The sequence below is a fragment of the Neolamprologus brichardi genome, chromosome 11, assembly GCF_056152115.1.
Source record: "Neolamprologus brichardi isolate AB-2024 chromosome 11, ASM5615211v1, whole genome shotgun sequence".
Taxonomy (NCBI): Eukaryota; Metazoa; Chordata; class Actinopteri; order Cichliformes; family Cichlidae; genus Neolamprologus; species Neolamprologus brichardi.
The window spans coordinates 4,586,335-4,600,982 of record NC_142114.1 but is presented as its reverse complement, the minus strand read 5'-3'; the positions used below and the strand labels follow the sequence as shown (position 1 = coordinate 4,600,982).

At 39.7% G+C, this 14,648-nt stretch overlaps 2 protein-coding genes across 2 annotated transcripts; one reads left to right on the top strand and one right to left on the bottom strand.

Moving 5' to 3' along the window:
* mal2 (mal, T cell differentiation protein 2) lies at positions 1-13,674 on the bottom strand. The gene is made up of 4 exons (XM_006795873.3): positions 13,362-13,674; positions 12,156-12,326; positions 10,261-10,440; positions 1-1,418 (listed from the first exon to the last, which is right to left on the bottom strand). The coding sequence occupies exons 1-4, from the start codon at positions 13,500-13,502 to the stop codon at positions 1,347-1,349; spliced, it is 564 nt and encodes a 187-aa protein (XP_006795936.1). The 5' UTR covers positions 13,503-13,674; the 3' UTR covers positions 1-1,346.
* On the top strand, positions 5,078-7,928 carry LOC148100441 (uncharacterized). Its single transcript, XM_087847687.1, has one exon. It carries the CDS (start codon positions 5,203-5,205, stop codon positions 7,522-7,524), a length of 2,322 nt encoding a protein of 773 aa, XP_087703813.1. The 5' UTR covers positions 5,078-5,202; the 3' UTR covers positions 7,525-7,928.
* Positions 13,675-14,648: the final 974 nt, after the last annotated feature.

Genomic DNA, 14,648 nt, shown 5'->3' with positions numbered 1-14,648 from the left:
AACAAGACTCGTGCGTTCATAAAACCCTGCACTGTAATTTAAAATGTTCTGACTTTGGCAACTCTTAATTACAATATTAAAAAACCCCAAAAACAAAGAAACTGTTGACTGTGACAGACAAGTTAGTTTTATTTTTTTAATTTACGACTTTTATTTGTTGATCTAAAATGCATTTAAAATATCAAACAATCAAAAACATATTAATTTAACACTATTTTAAATTAACATGTTCCAGTTACCTAACACAAACAAAAGCATGCAGCAAAAACAAATCATAAATCACGTACCGAGTAAGATAGTTATTCATTTAAGCGGTTTAATAAGGCATCAACACAATTAAGTATTAAGGTCAAATATTAAAACATTCTATTTAAAATATACTTTTTAACAAAAATTAATGAACAGGTTAAATTATTGATTTTATTTATCTGTTAGTCACTGAAGTCAGCTACAGGAGAGCACTAACAGATGTTTTAATGACTAAGTCTGCAGTAGGTTACAATATTTTGAAAAACATTCAATCAAAAATATTAAGACATTCAAACACCAGATCCACCTTTATTTTAAGCCACATGAACATTTCATGACAGCAGTGTTAAAATCAGAGTTCACAATGCCTTAGCACCAAGGTATGTCAGCGACACTGGGATTAAGAATATGCCTGCTGTTTGTAGTCTGTGAAACATATTGTGCTATCAAAGTAATCTAATCTAATATTTGTAATGGAACGAAAAATGGGAATTGTTTCTTCCAGTGAAGCAGTGATTTAGAAACTGGGACATTATCTGTTTGCTTAACGTAGCAGGGAGGAAAACAAAACTCGAGCATCATTTAAATTATTTTAATGACCCTCACTAGTTTCACAGTCCTGTGCAATATAACCACTCACAGCTTTCCTTATCTTCCCATATCAATTTTGAGTGATTAGCATCAAAAGTTGCAAAACTCTCAGTTAATAAATCAAATCTATACGCTGATAACGAGCCCTATAAGTACTGTTCTTTATCCCTGTCCTCAAAATACCTTTATCAGCCCTGTATGAATTTACGTGAATCTCATGGTTTTGATATCTCAAAATAAATTACTGCAGGAGCATTAACATCCAGACATCTTGCCAGATGTTTTGTCTGAGGCTGAGAATTTTGTCATCTATATTTTTCCACCGTAGCTTTGATGTGGTGATCACTTTCTGACAAGAGCGTCGTAATAGGAAATAACAGTGTGCGCTTTGCCGAACTCAGTAGCAGAGCTCTCTAAGGAGCACTGCACAATGTGGCTCATGTTTTAATACACGTCGAAGTTGCGAAGCAGGAAGTTGGAAAATCAAGTCGTGTCCATTTTCGCGGTTACTTCCTCCACCTCTTGAAGCCCATCACCATACTGCAGCCATAGCATAGTGTCACCACAAAGGCAAATATCTGGGACAGAGAAGAAAGAGGGTTAACCAACAGTATGGCCATTATGGAATTGCCAGGCCAAATATTATAGCCTGGCAGTTCCAGCTGATAGCTGGGCACAACAGATAGTCTTTTCTCTTTATATAACATGACACATGCTTTCACGTTACCAAGAGCTGTATGCAAAAATCTAAATGCAAACCACAGGCTGTAAAAGGTAAAAGGTGAACATAGTCTCCATGACAGCACTCACTGGTTGAGAAGCCTCAAACTGAGCATTTTCTCTGTTGTTGTACTGAGGTTTTGAACCCAGACATGGTGAGCAAGGAAACACGGCATGATGATAGGCTAGTGTCTTTATCCTGCTTTTCAAGCCTAATGGGACCACAAGGTCATAAGGTGGCAGATCAAAGGGGCTGAGGACCACTCCCTACAGACTTCTATACAGACAGGCATCTTTGTGAAACCAGAGGAATTCCCCGCTGCTGGCCATTAGAAAGCGACTGACTTAAGAATGTTCATCTTTTATATACAGTCTATGTCCAAAACCAAAGCAGCAGGGGGTAATTATAATGTATGGACCTTCTGTAAAACCACATGTACTGTTGCTGGCCATCGTGCAACTATATTATAACTAGTGCTGTCAAAATTACCGCATTAACGCAAATTAATCCGTCATCACGGTCAACACGATTAAATTTTTTAATCGCAATTAACGCATCTGGAGTGCAGGATGACTTAAAATCCCTTAAGTGTTTCTGTCAACGCATTTCTCGGGCAGTTTGTCCAAGTAGAGTTACCTTCGCACATGCGCAAATGGGCAGTTGATCTGGTGGTGACGGGCAGCTGAAGATGATAAACGCACACTGGCCCTCTCGATGGGAAATTTAAGTATTAAAAAATAACAAGACGGAACAGTCGACCGACACAAAGTATTATGCACATTGTGCAGGAAGGAATTTTCTTTTCACCGAAGTACTTCCAGCTTAAAATATCACATTGACGCGAAGCAGGGGCAGATCTAGAAGGGTGGCATGGGGTGGCAAGTGCCACCCTAAAATGATCCCTTGCCACCCCAAGTGCCACCCCAGTTTTGCATATGACAGTGTTGTTTATTAAAATAAGATAGCATTAACAGTTTGAGCGTAGTTACAGTCAACAGTGAATGTAAATGCTAAAACTGAATATATTGCATAGTGTTCCCCCCCCTCCACCATTAACAAATGGTTCAGCCCATAGCAGGACCAGCTTTTTTCTTGTTTTCAGTAGCAAGCGATGGTTATAATTGTGCCAGAGCACATTTTGAACAACACCATGGGAATTTCGCTTTTTACACAGGTGGTTGGATGTTACACTGTGGAAATGGAAGGAAGGTGAGTGTTATTAACCCTCCGTGGTCCACGGACACGCTGCACCTCCAAATCACATGACTGATGTAAGATGACACAGCAACAAGCTGCAGCCACGCTGAGTCTCTATTTCAGCCCACATTGAAAGTTCTGACTTCAAAGTTTTTACATTTTAATTACAGGCCAGTAAATCCAGAGTTATGATTATATATAAGCCACGCTTTTTTCTAAATACTGTCGTCACGTTTTTGTGTGTGTGTTTTAAGCGTTTTCTAAGGACAGCGTGAAAACAGTAAAGAAAGAAATAAAGCCACATGTTTCCTATCGGTGGAAAAATGCACCATGTCGACCAATTAAAAAAAAAGTCAACACGTGGGATTTGGTTGTTTAGGAAGAGGGGAGAGTTTTGGGAGTGACGGTTATGGCAGCGAGACAAAGCGAGCGAGCGAGCGAGTGAGAGAGTTTTTAGATGTGGGAGATTTGTGACGTTTAGTGTGTTGTGTTGTCTTGTGTAGTTGTTCTGTTGTGTAGTCGTTGTTTTGTTTTGTGTGTCAGTGAGGGCACTAATGAATGTCACTAAGGCACATTTGCAACATAAACACTGTCACTAAGTAGAAAACCAGCGGAGTGATACAACTTCCTGTTGTCAGGCCTGCAGGTTTATCCCTGTGCTGTTCTCCTGTCTTTTGGTGGACAAACTTTTTTTTTTTTTATTGGCACACGTCATTTGTGGGGCATCTTATTGCAACACCTGATTGTTCTCTCATTTTAGTTTTAGTAATATTTTTAAATGGTTGTACAAAATGAAAAAAAAAAAAAAGGCAGATGTATTGGCCGCATTTTTAGATAAATTGTTGTTTATGTTTACAAAATGTACATTTTATATTTGCATTTCAAGTTATAAAAATTTACTCAACATGTCTGTGGGTTTTTTTACAGTAAAGAAATACTACTAGGATTTTAAGTTCTTTGTGTGATTTCAGATCAGTAATAGTACTATTAATAGTAATAGTAATGCAGTATGTCAGTGAAAAAAAACAACTAAATTCAGTTGAGCTGAAAAGAATGATACCAAATAAGGCAAGGGGAAAAAAATAAAATGAAACAATTTGAGGGTGAAATACAAACGTAAACTCAAAAGGAGTCAAAAACGGCCGGTTGTATTTCAGACCTTAGTGGGTTAATCCAACAAATCATGAAAAATTAGGTTTAAATTTTTGTTCATGACAGTGCAGATTTCTGACATTTTGTCTAATTTAAGCATGTAACAATGTGATTGTTTTCTACCAAAAAACAGTGTGAAATTTAAGTTAGACTTGTGTTTGCAAATGAACCGCCCCATGTTGTGTAGCTTTCTGGATTTTATATTTATTGGGCTACATATTATTTATTATACAGGCTATACAGTACATAAGATCAAAACTCCCATGTTTTATGTAACTAAAGTGTGTAATTATGAGGGCTTATATAATTAAGTTATAGACTATATTTATATGAAAAACGTGTATACTTACTGCATTTGAATTATTTTAACCATATGTAACCACCTGCATATGTGTTTGAAGAAAAAAAAAAGGCTTTGATTTTGCCACCCCATTGGATTTCTTTGCCACCCTCATGCCACCCTAAGAAAATTTCTCTAGATCCGCCCCTGACGCAAAGCATATGTTAGTCGGGGATGCTGCTAGCACTTTGGCTAATGCATAGGTGTCAAACTCTGGCCCGCGGGCCAAATTTGGCCCGCAGCCTAATTACATTTGGCCCGCGAACCCATACCAAATTACTATTAGAGCTGGCCTACTGGTATTATACAGCGAATATATATATTGTTTAGTATTAAGCTTTGCTTGTTCCATATTCAGTTTTCCAGCAAAACTTATTTGAGTCCATAAGAAAAGATTCATCCTTATATCTGGAGGAAGATTTTTTTTCAATAAATATTAATGACTTTGTTCCAGTTTTGAATTTTGGCCCACTGTGTATTTGAGTTTGACACCCCTGCCATAAGTCATTGTTGATTTTGTCTTCACTCTCCATCCCCTGCCAAGCTGCACCTGTGATTCTGCGGCTGCTCGCTGATGAGCTGACAGATAAGATCTTTTCTTATCCTCTGCATCCTTACCCTATCACCTCTGCCTCCCACAGGGCGCCAGCCTACCCTGTTGAAACACTATTTTTTTTCAGTGTTTCAACTGAAAAAATAGAATGCCATTGATCCAAAGTAGAATGCCTTTGATCCAAAGTAGAATGCCCTTGTGATGTCATCATCACAAGGGCATTGATCCCTTGTGATGTCATCATCTTGCTGAGAGAAAAAACCCTTAAATAGGAGCTTTGCTCTGTTAAACTTTGCTGCTCAACGGACCTTGACCTGACAGTAAGCAAACCCTTTTGGAGAGTTTTGAGAGAATTTCGCGTTACTTAGCAATTCACTGACCAAGCCGACACATTTCACCATGTCAGCTAACCCATCCTTCTGCTCAAATGAGCTTGGAATAGTTAAAGGGAGCATTTTGGGAAACCACTACAAGGTAGAGGCTTTCCTTGGAGAAGGGGGCTTTGGTATTGTAGCCAAATGCCGTGATACCAAAACCAACCAAACTGTGGCTATTAAAGTGAACAAGAGCCGCCCTGATATTCTGCAACAGGCAAAACTGGAAATTTTCATTCTGGAGCAACTGAGAAGATTGGATCCAGATGCCGCCAACATTGTTAAATGGAACGGCTTTTTCCATGACGGAGAGCGAGTTTGCTTAAAGTTCGAACTCCTTGATCAATGCCTGTGGGACTATATAGGGGACCGGAAAAACCAGGGTCTCCCCATAAGCGAAGTCAGGCCAATTTTAGGTCAGCTCACTAATGCTCTGTCCCACCTGGGTTCTGTGGGAATAGTGCACGCTGACCTCAAACCTGGAAACATCATGGTTGTAAACCGCCATGAGTCTCCCATCAAAGTCAAACTTATAGACTTTGGCCTCGCATGTCCTGCATCTGCAGTGATGCCTGGTGACCGTGTGGGGACGGTTGGTTATAGTTCACCTGAAGTTATGCTTGGCCTTCCTTACAATGAAGCAAGTGACATGTGGTCTCTGGGGCTGGTAGCTGTGGAGCTTGGTACAGGGGTGCCACTCTACCCTGGAAATGAAGACTATGATGTTTTGAAATTCATCATAGAGACTCAGGGTCAGCCACCAGATCATGTTCTAGACTCTGGCGTGTACACTGAAGACTATTTCATTGAAGACAACGACAACCAACAGCACTGGACATTTAAGACTGACCAACAATTTCAGTACGAGACAGGATATGAGTCCCTGGAGACAAGATACATAAAACTGACGCGTCTCGATGACCTCGAACAAGTAATGATGTTTAGAAGAGGACCTGAAAATGGCCAACGTTTGTTTGTAAGCTTAATTAAACAGATGTTGGCCTTGGATGCAAACCAGCGCATATCACCATCGGAGGTTCTCCGGCATCCCTTTTTCAACCCTAAGAGTTCCCCTTGCATTGACATGAGTGCTGAAAGACCACAAAACCCTGTGGTCTTTCAGCACCCTTCAAACTTGAAATGCAAGAGATCAGAGAAAATCAACTGCAGTTTTCAAAACTCGGTTGAATTTTCTCAGCAAGTATTCGTCCATACGTCAGCCAGCCCATCCTTCAGCTCAGATGAGCTTGAAATACTTAAAGGGAGCATTTTGGGAAACCACTACAAGGTAGAGGCTTTCCTTGGAGAAGGGGGTTTTGGTATTGTAGCCAAATGCCGTGATACCAAAACCAACCAAACTGTGGCTATTAAGGTGAACAAGAGCCGCCCTGATATTCTGCAACAGGCAAAAAAGGAAATTTTCATCCTGGAGCAGCTGCGAAGGTTGGATCCAGATGCCGCCAACATTGTTCAATGGAACGGCTTTTTCCTTGACAGAGAGCGGGTTTGCCTGAAATTTGAACTCCTTGATCAATGCCTGTGGGACTACATACGGGACCCGAATAACCGGCGTCTCCCCATAAGCGAAGTCAGGCCAATTTTAGGCCAACTCACAAATGCTCTGTCCCACCTGGGTTCTTTGGGAATAGTGCACGCTGACCTCAAACCTGGAAACATCATGGTTGTAAATCGCTATGAGTCTCCAGTCAAAGTCAGACTTATAGACTTTGGCCTCGCATGTCCTGCGTCTGCAGTGATGCCTGGTGACCGTGTGGGGACAGTTGGTTATAGTGCACCTGAGGTTATGCTTGGCCTTCCTTATAACGAAGCATGTGACATGTGGTCTCTGGGGCTGGTGGCTGTTGAGCTTGTTACAGGGCTGCCACTCTACCCTGGAAAAAAATATTATGATGTTTTGAAATTCATCATAGAGACTCAGGGTCAGCCACCAGATCATGTTCTCGATCCTGGCGTGTACACTGAAGACTATTTCACAAAAGACAACTACAACTACAACCAACAACGCTGGACATTTAAGACCGCCCAACAATTTAAATACGAGACAGGATATGAATCTTTGGAGACAAGATACATAAAACTTAAACGTCTGGATGACCTCGAACAAATAATGATGTTTAGACGAGGACCAGAAAATGGCCAGCGCTTATTTGTCAGCCTAATTAAAGAGATGTTGGCCTTGGATGCACACCAGCGGATAACACCCTCTCAGGTTCTACGGCATCCCTTTTTCAACCCTGGCCTCTCCAACAGGTTCCCAAGTATCAACACTGAAAAACCATACAGAGTCAATTTCCAGCATGGCATCTTCCACCCTGGACAAAAGTGATAAAAACACAAACTGGGGTTGGAAAAGGATATTAACAGCAAATTACACTGGAAATTATAATTAAGCTGCTCCAATAATTATCACTTTGGCTTTTTTTTAAAAATTTTCACTCCCCCCACCCCAACCAGTCGCGGCAGATGACTGTCCCTTCCCGAGCCTGGTTCTGTCGAAGGTTTCTTCCTTTTTAAAGGCAGTTTTTCCTTCCCACTGTCGCTAAATGCTTGCTCATAGGGAATCTTCTGATTGCTGGGGTGGCCAAAACTCTAGGGGAACTAGTAATTCTTGTGAAAATTAAAAAAAAAAAAAGCCTACCAATATTCAAAGCAGAGCAGCGGACACCTTACCATCACATCAGTCATTTAATCCAACCTAAAACACCACGTTTACAGAAATAAATTCCATACAAATTGGAAATAAATTGTTGTTTTTGATTGTTTATAAATATATAGTGCTACCCTTCAGCCTCCTAGTAGACATACCTGTGTTATAAATGTGAAACTCCTCCAATTTTCAGAAAAGTTTACCTCTGACCTTGAAGTCAAGGTTACTGAGATTTAAGCTACACTTAATTCTCTTAAATCTTACAGATCTCTTAGATCTGTAAGATTTTCAGTAGATGCAACCATGGTATTGATTTGAAAAATCTACACAATCACAAACTTGGATGTCCACAGCGCCTCGCCATATACCAAAGATTAAGAGGTGGGTTTTTTTTAGGTTTTTATAAAGATTACAAAACACAAATAACAAAAATGCCAACGCTATTGTCATTTTTGACAACGCTATTTTGATGTTGTCTAATGTAGTGCAAAAAAACAAAACAAACCCAAAATTTAATAAATAAAGTAAATAAGGTATATACTACATAGTATACAAAATTTTAGTGGTCCACAATGGGGTCAATGAACAGAATTAAGGAAGTAAGTCTTTTATATGACAATGGTGTGAAAAAGCATTTTCCTATTTATTTGTATGTTTGTCACACTTAAACATTTCAGATCATCAAACATGATCATCAAACACAAGAAAAATCCTTTAACTGTCCAGTTTTCTTGATGTCATGATGCTTCTATCACTGGTTTGTCATTAATAAATCAGACTTCGGCTGCTGCAGCAGAAAAAGACAAAGAGAAAATGTAATCACACAAATCAGAGGTGCAGATTTACACTTTACCTGAAACAGAGCAAAAGTGCTTTTTAAATAGGTTAATGAATATTAAGTATTATAGGCTAGATGTCTGGACATTACTAGTTTCATTTGGGCCTTCTGGGCCATTAGTCCTCTGGCTTATTGCCAGTTACCAGCCAAATAGCTTGTGTATTTTATTATCTTAGTGTGTTAAAGATTCTAAGTCTTATTCTGGTCAAACTGTGCTTCATTATTTGTTTACAGCACAGCTACAGTTCCAGGTGACTTTAAGTCAAAAGGATACTACATGTCAATGGCCAGCAGCCTGTATTCAGTTTGAATATTGCAGTAAATGTACCTGGATCTGTTTCTATTGGGTTGTGAATTTGGTCTCACTGTTACATCCAACTTTTAGAGTGGGATAAAGACAAAAAGAAACAAGAAAGAATGGATTTGTAGTTAGAAATCGAAAGTTGCTTCTGTTTTGCCCACACACATTGATGATGATTTCACATCACTAAGCAGGTTATCAAATGTGGACAGAATGTTAGCAGAATCTTATAATTCTCATAAGATTCTGTTTTTGCGGCCCGCATGTGCAAAAGAAGACGTCACACACAACGCGCTCTGTTTAGACCCAGAGCAAACAGTATTGTTTGACTGATGGCCCTTAATATAAAGACTTCGGACTTTACGTTTCCCAATTTTTGCTTTAAGTTATTTTGTTATTTACATAATAATGTAGATAACCTAATAATGATCCTTATTGCTGTTTTAGAGGAGCGGTGCTTCAAAGGATAGTTGCAGATTTCTGTCAGAATCTGCAGATTATACATTACAAATAAAATGTTCACGTTTCTCCAACTTTGTCTTCCCAACAGTTTCACTGACATCTACACTGGATGGCCAGGAAGCGTTCGTGATGTCTTCTCGGGCGCTTCTCTGGAGCTGATAATTGGCGTCTGTCTTGTGTTGGTGACGTAAAAGACGGATTTAATGCGACATGAACGTTCAAACAGCAGTCGCTTTCTAAAACATCGGATATGTATCGGATTCAGTACCACATACGAAAGTGACCCAGATTGGATTTGAAAATATCGGATTTGCGGCGTTCACACTGTCATACCATGATCGGATATGGGTCGCATAGGGTAAAAAAAATCGGATTTGATGCGCTTTCGCCTGCAGTGTGAACGTAGCCTAAGTCTACCTCGGACATATTGACCGACACAATTGCCAAGTGGATTGCAACAAACCTCAGACCTATTAAAATCGTTGAGAACACACGCTTTACATAGCTTTGGTTTCTCGTTTCAAGGAACTTGAAGGTCCTCCCCAAAAGTGAACATTCAAAGATTCTTTGTGTTTATTCTGCATTTACTTCATTATGTTGCATAAATGTCAGTTACAAGCTTAAATATAAAGTTAAGTAATTGCAATTAGGCTATTGATCAGGTAATTGCGATTAATTACAGAAAATTGTGCAATTAATTAGTTAATTTTTTTAAATCTATTGACAGCACTAATTATAACATTACATTTTTTAAAATCTTTCAACAACACTTGCAATATCAGAGACTGAATGTGACAACATATACAGGACTTACCGTGGCTACCACATTAATACTGTACTGCCTGCCATCCAGGAATGTCAAAATATTGCCGCGAGGTTTCAATATGCATGCGGTTTGGTTTGGTAGAATCTTGATGGCAGCTGCTGTTGTTGCTGCCTCCAACACAAAGGCGGCAAAGTAGAAGAGGAGCGCTATGAAATGGTAAAAAAGATCCTGAGAAAAAGAAGAGGAAACACATTATGCACTTTTAGCTTTCAGGGATAAACAACTACAGGCAAGAGTTTTCTTTTTTTCTTCTCTTTTTTTTGATAAAATTGTTGAATAGCTTAGATTTCATTACTCGGTCCTTATGCCAGTACATGGGAATAAATAAAAGCCCAACTTGCACAACAGTGTTCTAGTCACTGTGGACTCTTGCACTTTGGAATATATATCAAATGATATTAACATAGAGATGCATACAAGACGGCGCAAGAAGTGATTTAAACTAGTGCGTGGAAAGAAGGTTAATGAGAGTTTGTGCCGCCGACTCGGTGAACCTCGTGGGTCTACAGGCAGGTCTTTGTTGTGTTTTAGTGTGAGCTCATCATCCATGTCACTCATTGTTCAGATGAAAACAAACAACACCACAAGCCGCTTTTGGGGCGGGGCTCAGAGCCTCAGGCCAGTGTGGCTCTGTCTGATAGCGCAGACTGGACACAGACATGAGTCCTTTATAATCACAACACAAGAACAAGGCACAACTTCTGGCATTTTTACTTATATTTAAACATTATATCATAGTTATTGCACTAATTAAACTTTTTTTGGGGATTCCTTTGCTGTGATTTATATGTTTTACTTCAATTCGAATGCTCAATATTTTGATCCAGTCCTGGGTAGCATCTTCAGTCACGTCTTGAAACTTTGCTCATTTCACTTTAAAGCGATTGAGTGATTGTAAAATGAAGAAGTTATCTTATCTCAGTGGATCTCAGTGGGCAATATAAAGTGATGCATAACCCAACAAGGGAATCCATAAATCCTACGAGAGTCAGGGTAAATAAACGATAAATTTGAGAACATTGCATTGCCTTTTGTCATTGATTCAAAGCCCTATAATGTCTTGTGTCATTTTTCAAGTTCTCTAGTGTGTTAAAATGTAAGATTTGAACAGTTCACAGATGTGACCGAATATCTACAACAAAAACAAACGAATGAACATTACACAATTTACCTGCAGTCACACTGACAAAGCCTATTAATTTAGATGCAATAAAGGAGACTGTACTCAACAGCTAGCTCAACCAGCTAAACGGAAAACCGACAACAGCTGTGATACTGTAATACAACAATGTGCAATTGTCTAAACAGGTTTACTGACTCAACTTTAAGAGGGGAGTCTTTGTTTGATATGTAGAAACTTCAATGCACCAGTTTGCTAAAATACCGTCTATGCAGTAAAACTGACTGGATTGCAGTTTTCCCACTTAAACAGATCTCCAGTGCACATGCCACAAACACACATTAACCAGTGGTTAAATTTAACCCACTGGCTTGCCTTTCTTTTTAAACTAAATTATTCTATTTACAGGTTCTTTCAGATCACTGTCTGCTATCTCATAGCAGTTTATGATATGTGACTTTGCTGCTTTTCCAGATCGAGTCAGAGCCTCTCTGATTTACTTATCGCACACCAAACCTTGGTAAATATTTAAATATGTCATTTGAGTTCATTATAGAGGGGGCTCAAAATGAATGTGCAAGTTGGCATGTTTAAAAGAGGATGCTAGGAATTGGGTGATGTGGAGGCAGGTGATCTTTTGTGGCGACCCCAAAAAGGGACCAACCAAAAGAAAAAGAAGAAGATAAAGAAAAGTTATGTCTGTATGTATAGATGGGAAGATGACAGACAGGAAGCTTGACAAACTAATCTATCAACAGCTTACCAAGAAGTTCCAGTCAGTATTGATGCGGTCAGCCAAACCAGTGATGAGGAGAGCGAGGTAGGCGGAGGAGAAGACGAAGGTGGTTACAGACACAAACATCACCCAGCCCTGCAGCAGGGGCACCGGCACGTTGGACGAAGCCACCAGGATCCATACTAGACCACCAAAAAACTGGGGACACACACAAGAACCTGCATTAGTGACGGACGCAGTTATGCCTATTTTTTTTTTTCACTGCATAAGCAAGGCTGCTTTGAATGAGCCACTATCTCATCTACTTGCGTCACAGTGTGCAAATTCCTTAGACCATTTTCTTTAGAGGTAACATGAGGGCAGTGAGTCAGCAAAATATATTATTTTATACTACTGTATCAGTCTGTGCATTCTTAAAAGTGATTTAAATGATATTGTAATGTTCTTTTGAAACACACCCTGAGGCTACAGTCAGTTTTGTTTCTTGACAAAAGCTGTTTTATTGTTTTCAAGGTACAGCATGTTTTAAAGCAGACTATGAGGATGCAAATGTTGTTGCTGCTTGGAGCATTTGGATACCGATCAGCAACAGAATGTAAGTCAAACTGCCATAGCTACAATAATTCATTCTGGAGAAAGACTGTCGTTGATAATGACAAGTTTTATTCAGTGGAAACACCTTTAGCATTAGCAAAGTTTGATATCAGTCACAAGAAAACATTTGGCAGGCTGAAGGAGCGTTTAATAAGGCTGTATCTGCGACAGACAATTAGTAAAATAACCACCAAGATTAGAATTAGAGGACGCATGTAAAGGTGGAGTTGAGGTCACCTTGCCGAGTTATAGGATGCACTTCACTGCTGGCACTGCAGATGCAAACAAGAAGTTATCTGCTCACTTATTAAAGTCTTAAAGTCATAAATAGTTCGTAAGGAGATAACGCTCGAAGACCAGCAGGGTTACAGAGCTGCTGGTAAGGAATCACCGTGACGAAGAGTCACAGTGCGTAGCGCTGACAACGACACTGAGAAAGAAAAAAGGGAGAGAATGGGAGGGAAAAAAATCTACAAGTAAATGTCTAACTGGACTTTATCTGCAAGAATCATCAATTATTAATAAAGACAAAGTGACTATGCACACACACATACATGGTCACTGATAAATGTACGAATAAAACCAACAGGTGCACCTTTTGTTCGCTCTCTCCTTTCTAAATATAAAAACAACACTTACTATTTCTAAACAGAGGAGGGCTCCGGAATAAGTCCTCAACACGCCCGGTCCCAACGGTAAAGTAATAGTTGCCGTGGGAAACGAGGTGGCAGCGGGGTTGACAGCAGGGTTGACAGCGGGGTTGGCGGCTGGTTCCGACATCTCTCCTGTTTCTGTCTGCCCCCTTTCTCTTTCCCCCTCTCTCTCTCGCCCTCTCGTCTCCCACTAAAAAGAGCCCGTTAAACAAAGGACAGTGACAGCGAGAGAAATTCCTCAGGCGTCGTATATCCCCAGAACAGGTCGGACAGGTGCTGGGGCCACTCCCTGGAAGACCGCGCTGCGTTCAAGGACATCACGGAAGCTTGTGCGCCCAGAGCCAATCTTTCACTGGAACGCCTGAACTCCAAAACGGACTATTTGATTTATTTTGAAAACAAGATTTGGGTTATACATGCAGTGGTTCAAGCTGACCTAAATAAATAAATAAATAAATAAAAATAATAATAAAAATTTTACTACTTTTACTACTATCACAACTACTACTACTACTACTAATAAAAATAATAACAGTGAATTAATCTCACAGTCCGGGCAACAAATCACTTATTTTAAAGGGAAGTGTAAAGTTCTAACCGATATGTATACGCTATGAATAGCTATATTAAGAACAGAAGATAGAACACAAATAATCGTGTGATCTAGCTTTGAATTATTACTTTGTGAGGCACGGGATACACAGTAGCTCTTGCCCAGAACAAGTAAATGTATTTATTCATATACAAAAGACTGACAAGTGGGTTTGACTCAATAGTAAAAGAGCTACTGTTATGTCCGATTTCTAGTTGCATTTAAGTTAGTACTGACTTTCAGAAAGGTCATAAAATGCTCAAGGGTGTGTAGCCTGATGATGATACAACCATAGATAGGTCACTCCTTTATTTCTTTAGTTTGTTCATCTGGCTTTTAAGCTCTCCACACCCTCATTGTCAATTTCACATATCTCTGCTGTTATTAACGAAGGTAAAGGTTAACGCTCTTATTGCGATTTAGATAAATCTAACGCAAAGTGAAGGCAGCAATTTAACACAACGCTGAATCGCTCTGTTGGAGCGCTTACTCCCTCTGTGTGAACGGTCACAGGCAAGCAGACAACACAGCTATTAGAGTATTAGGGAGAGGCAAAAATCTGATAGCTGGAGTCATGACTAGACACTCACTGATCCGTGTTACAAAAGAAATATGGGCTAAGAAGCAGTAGTGCAGGTACTGGTTAACCTTCATAGTGCAGGAGGAAAGAAGCTTTAAAAG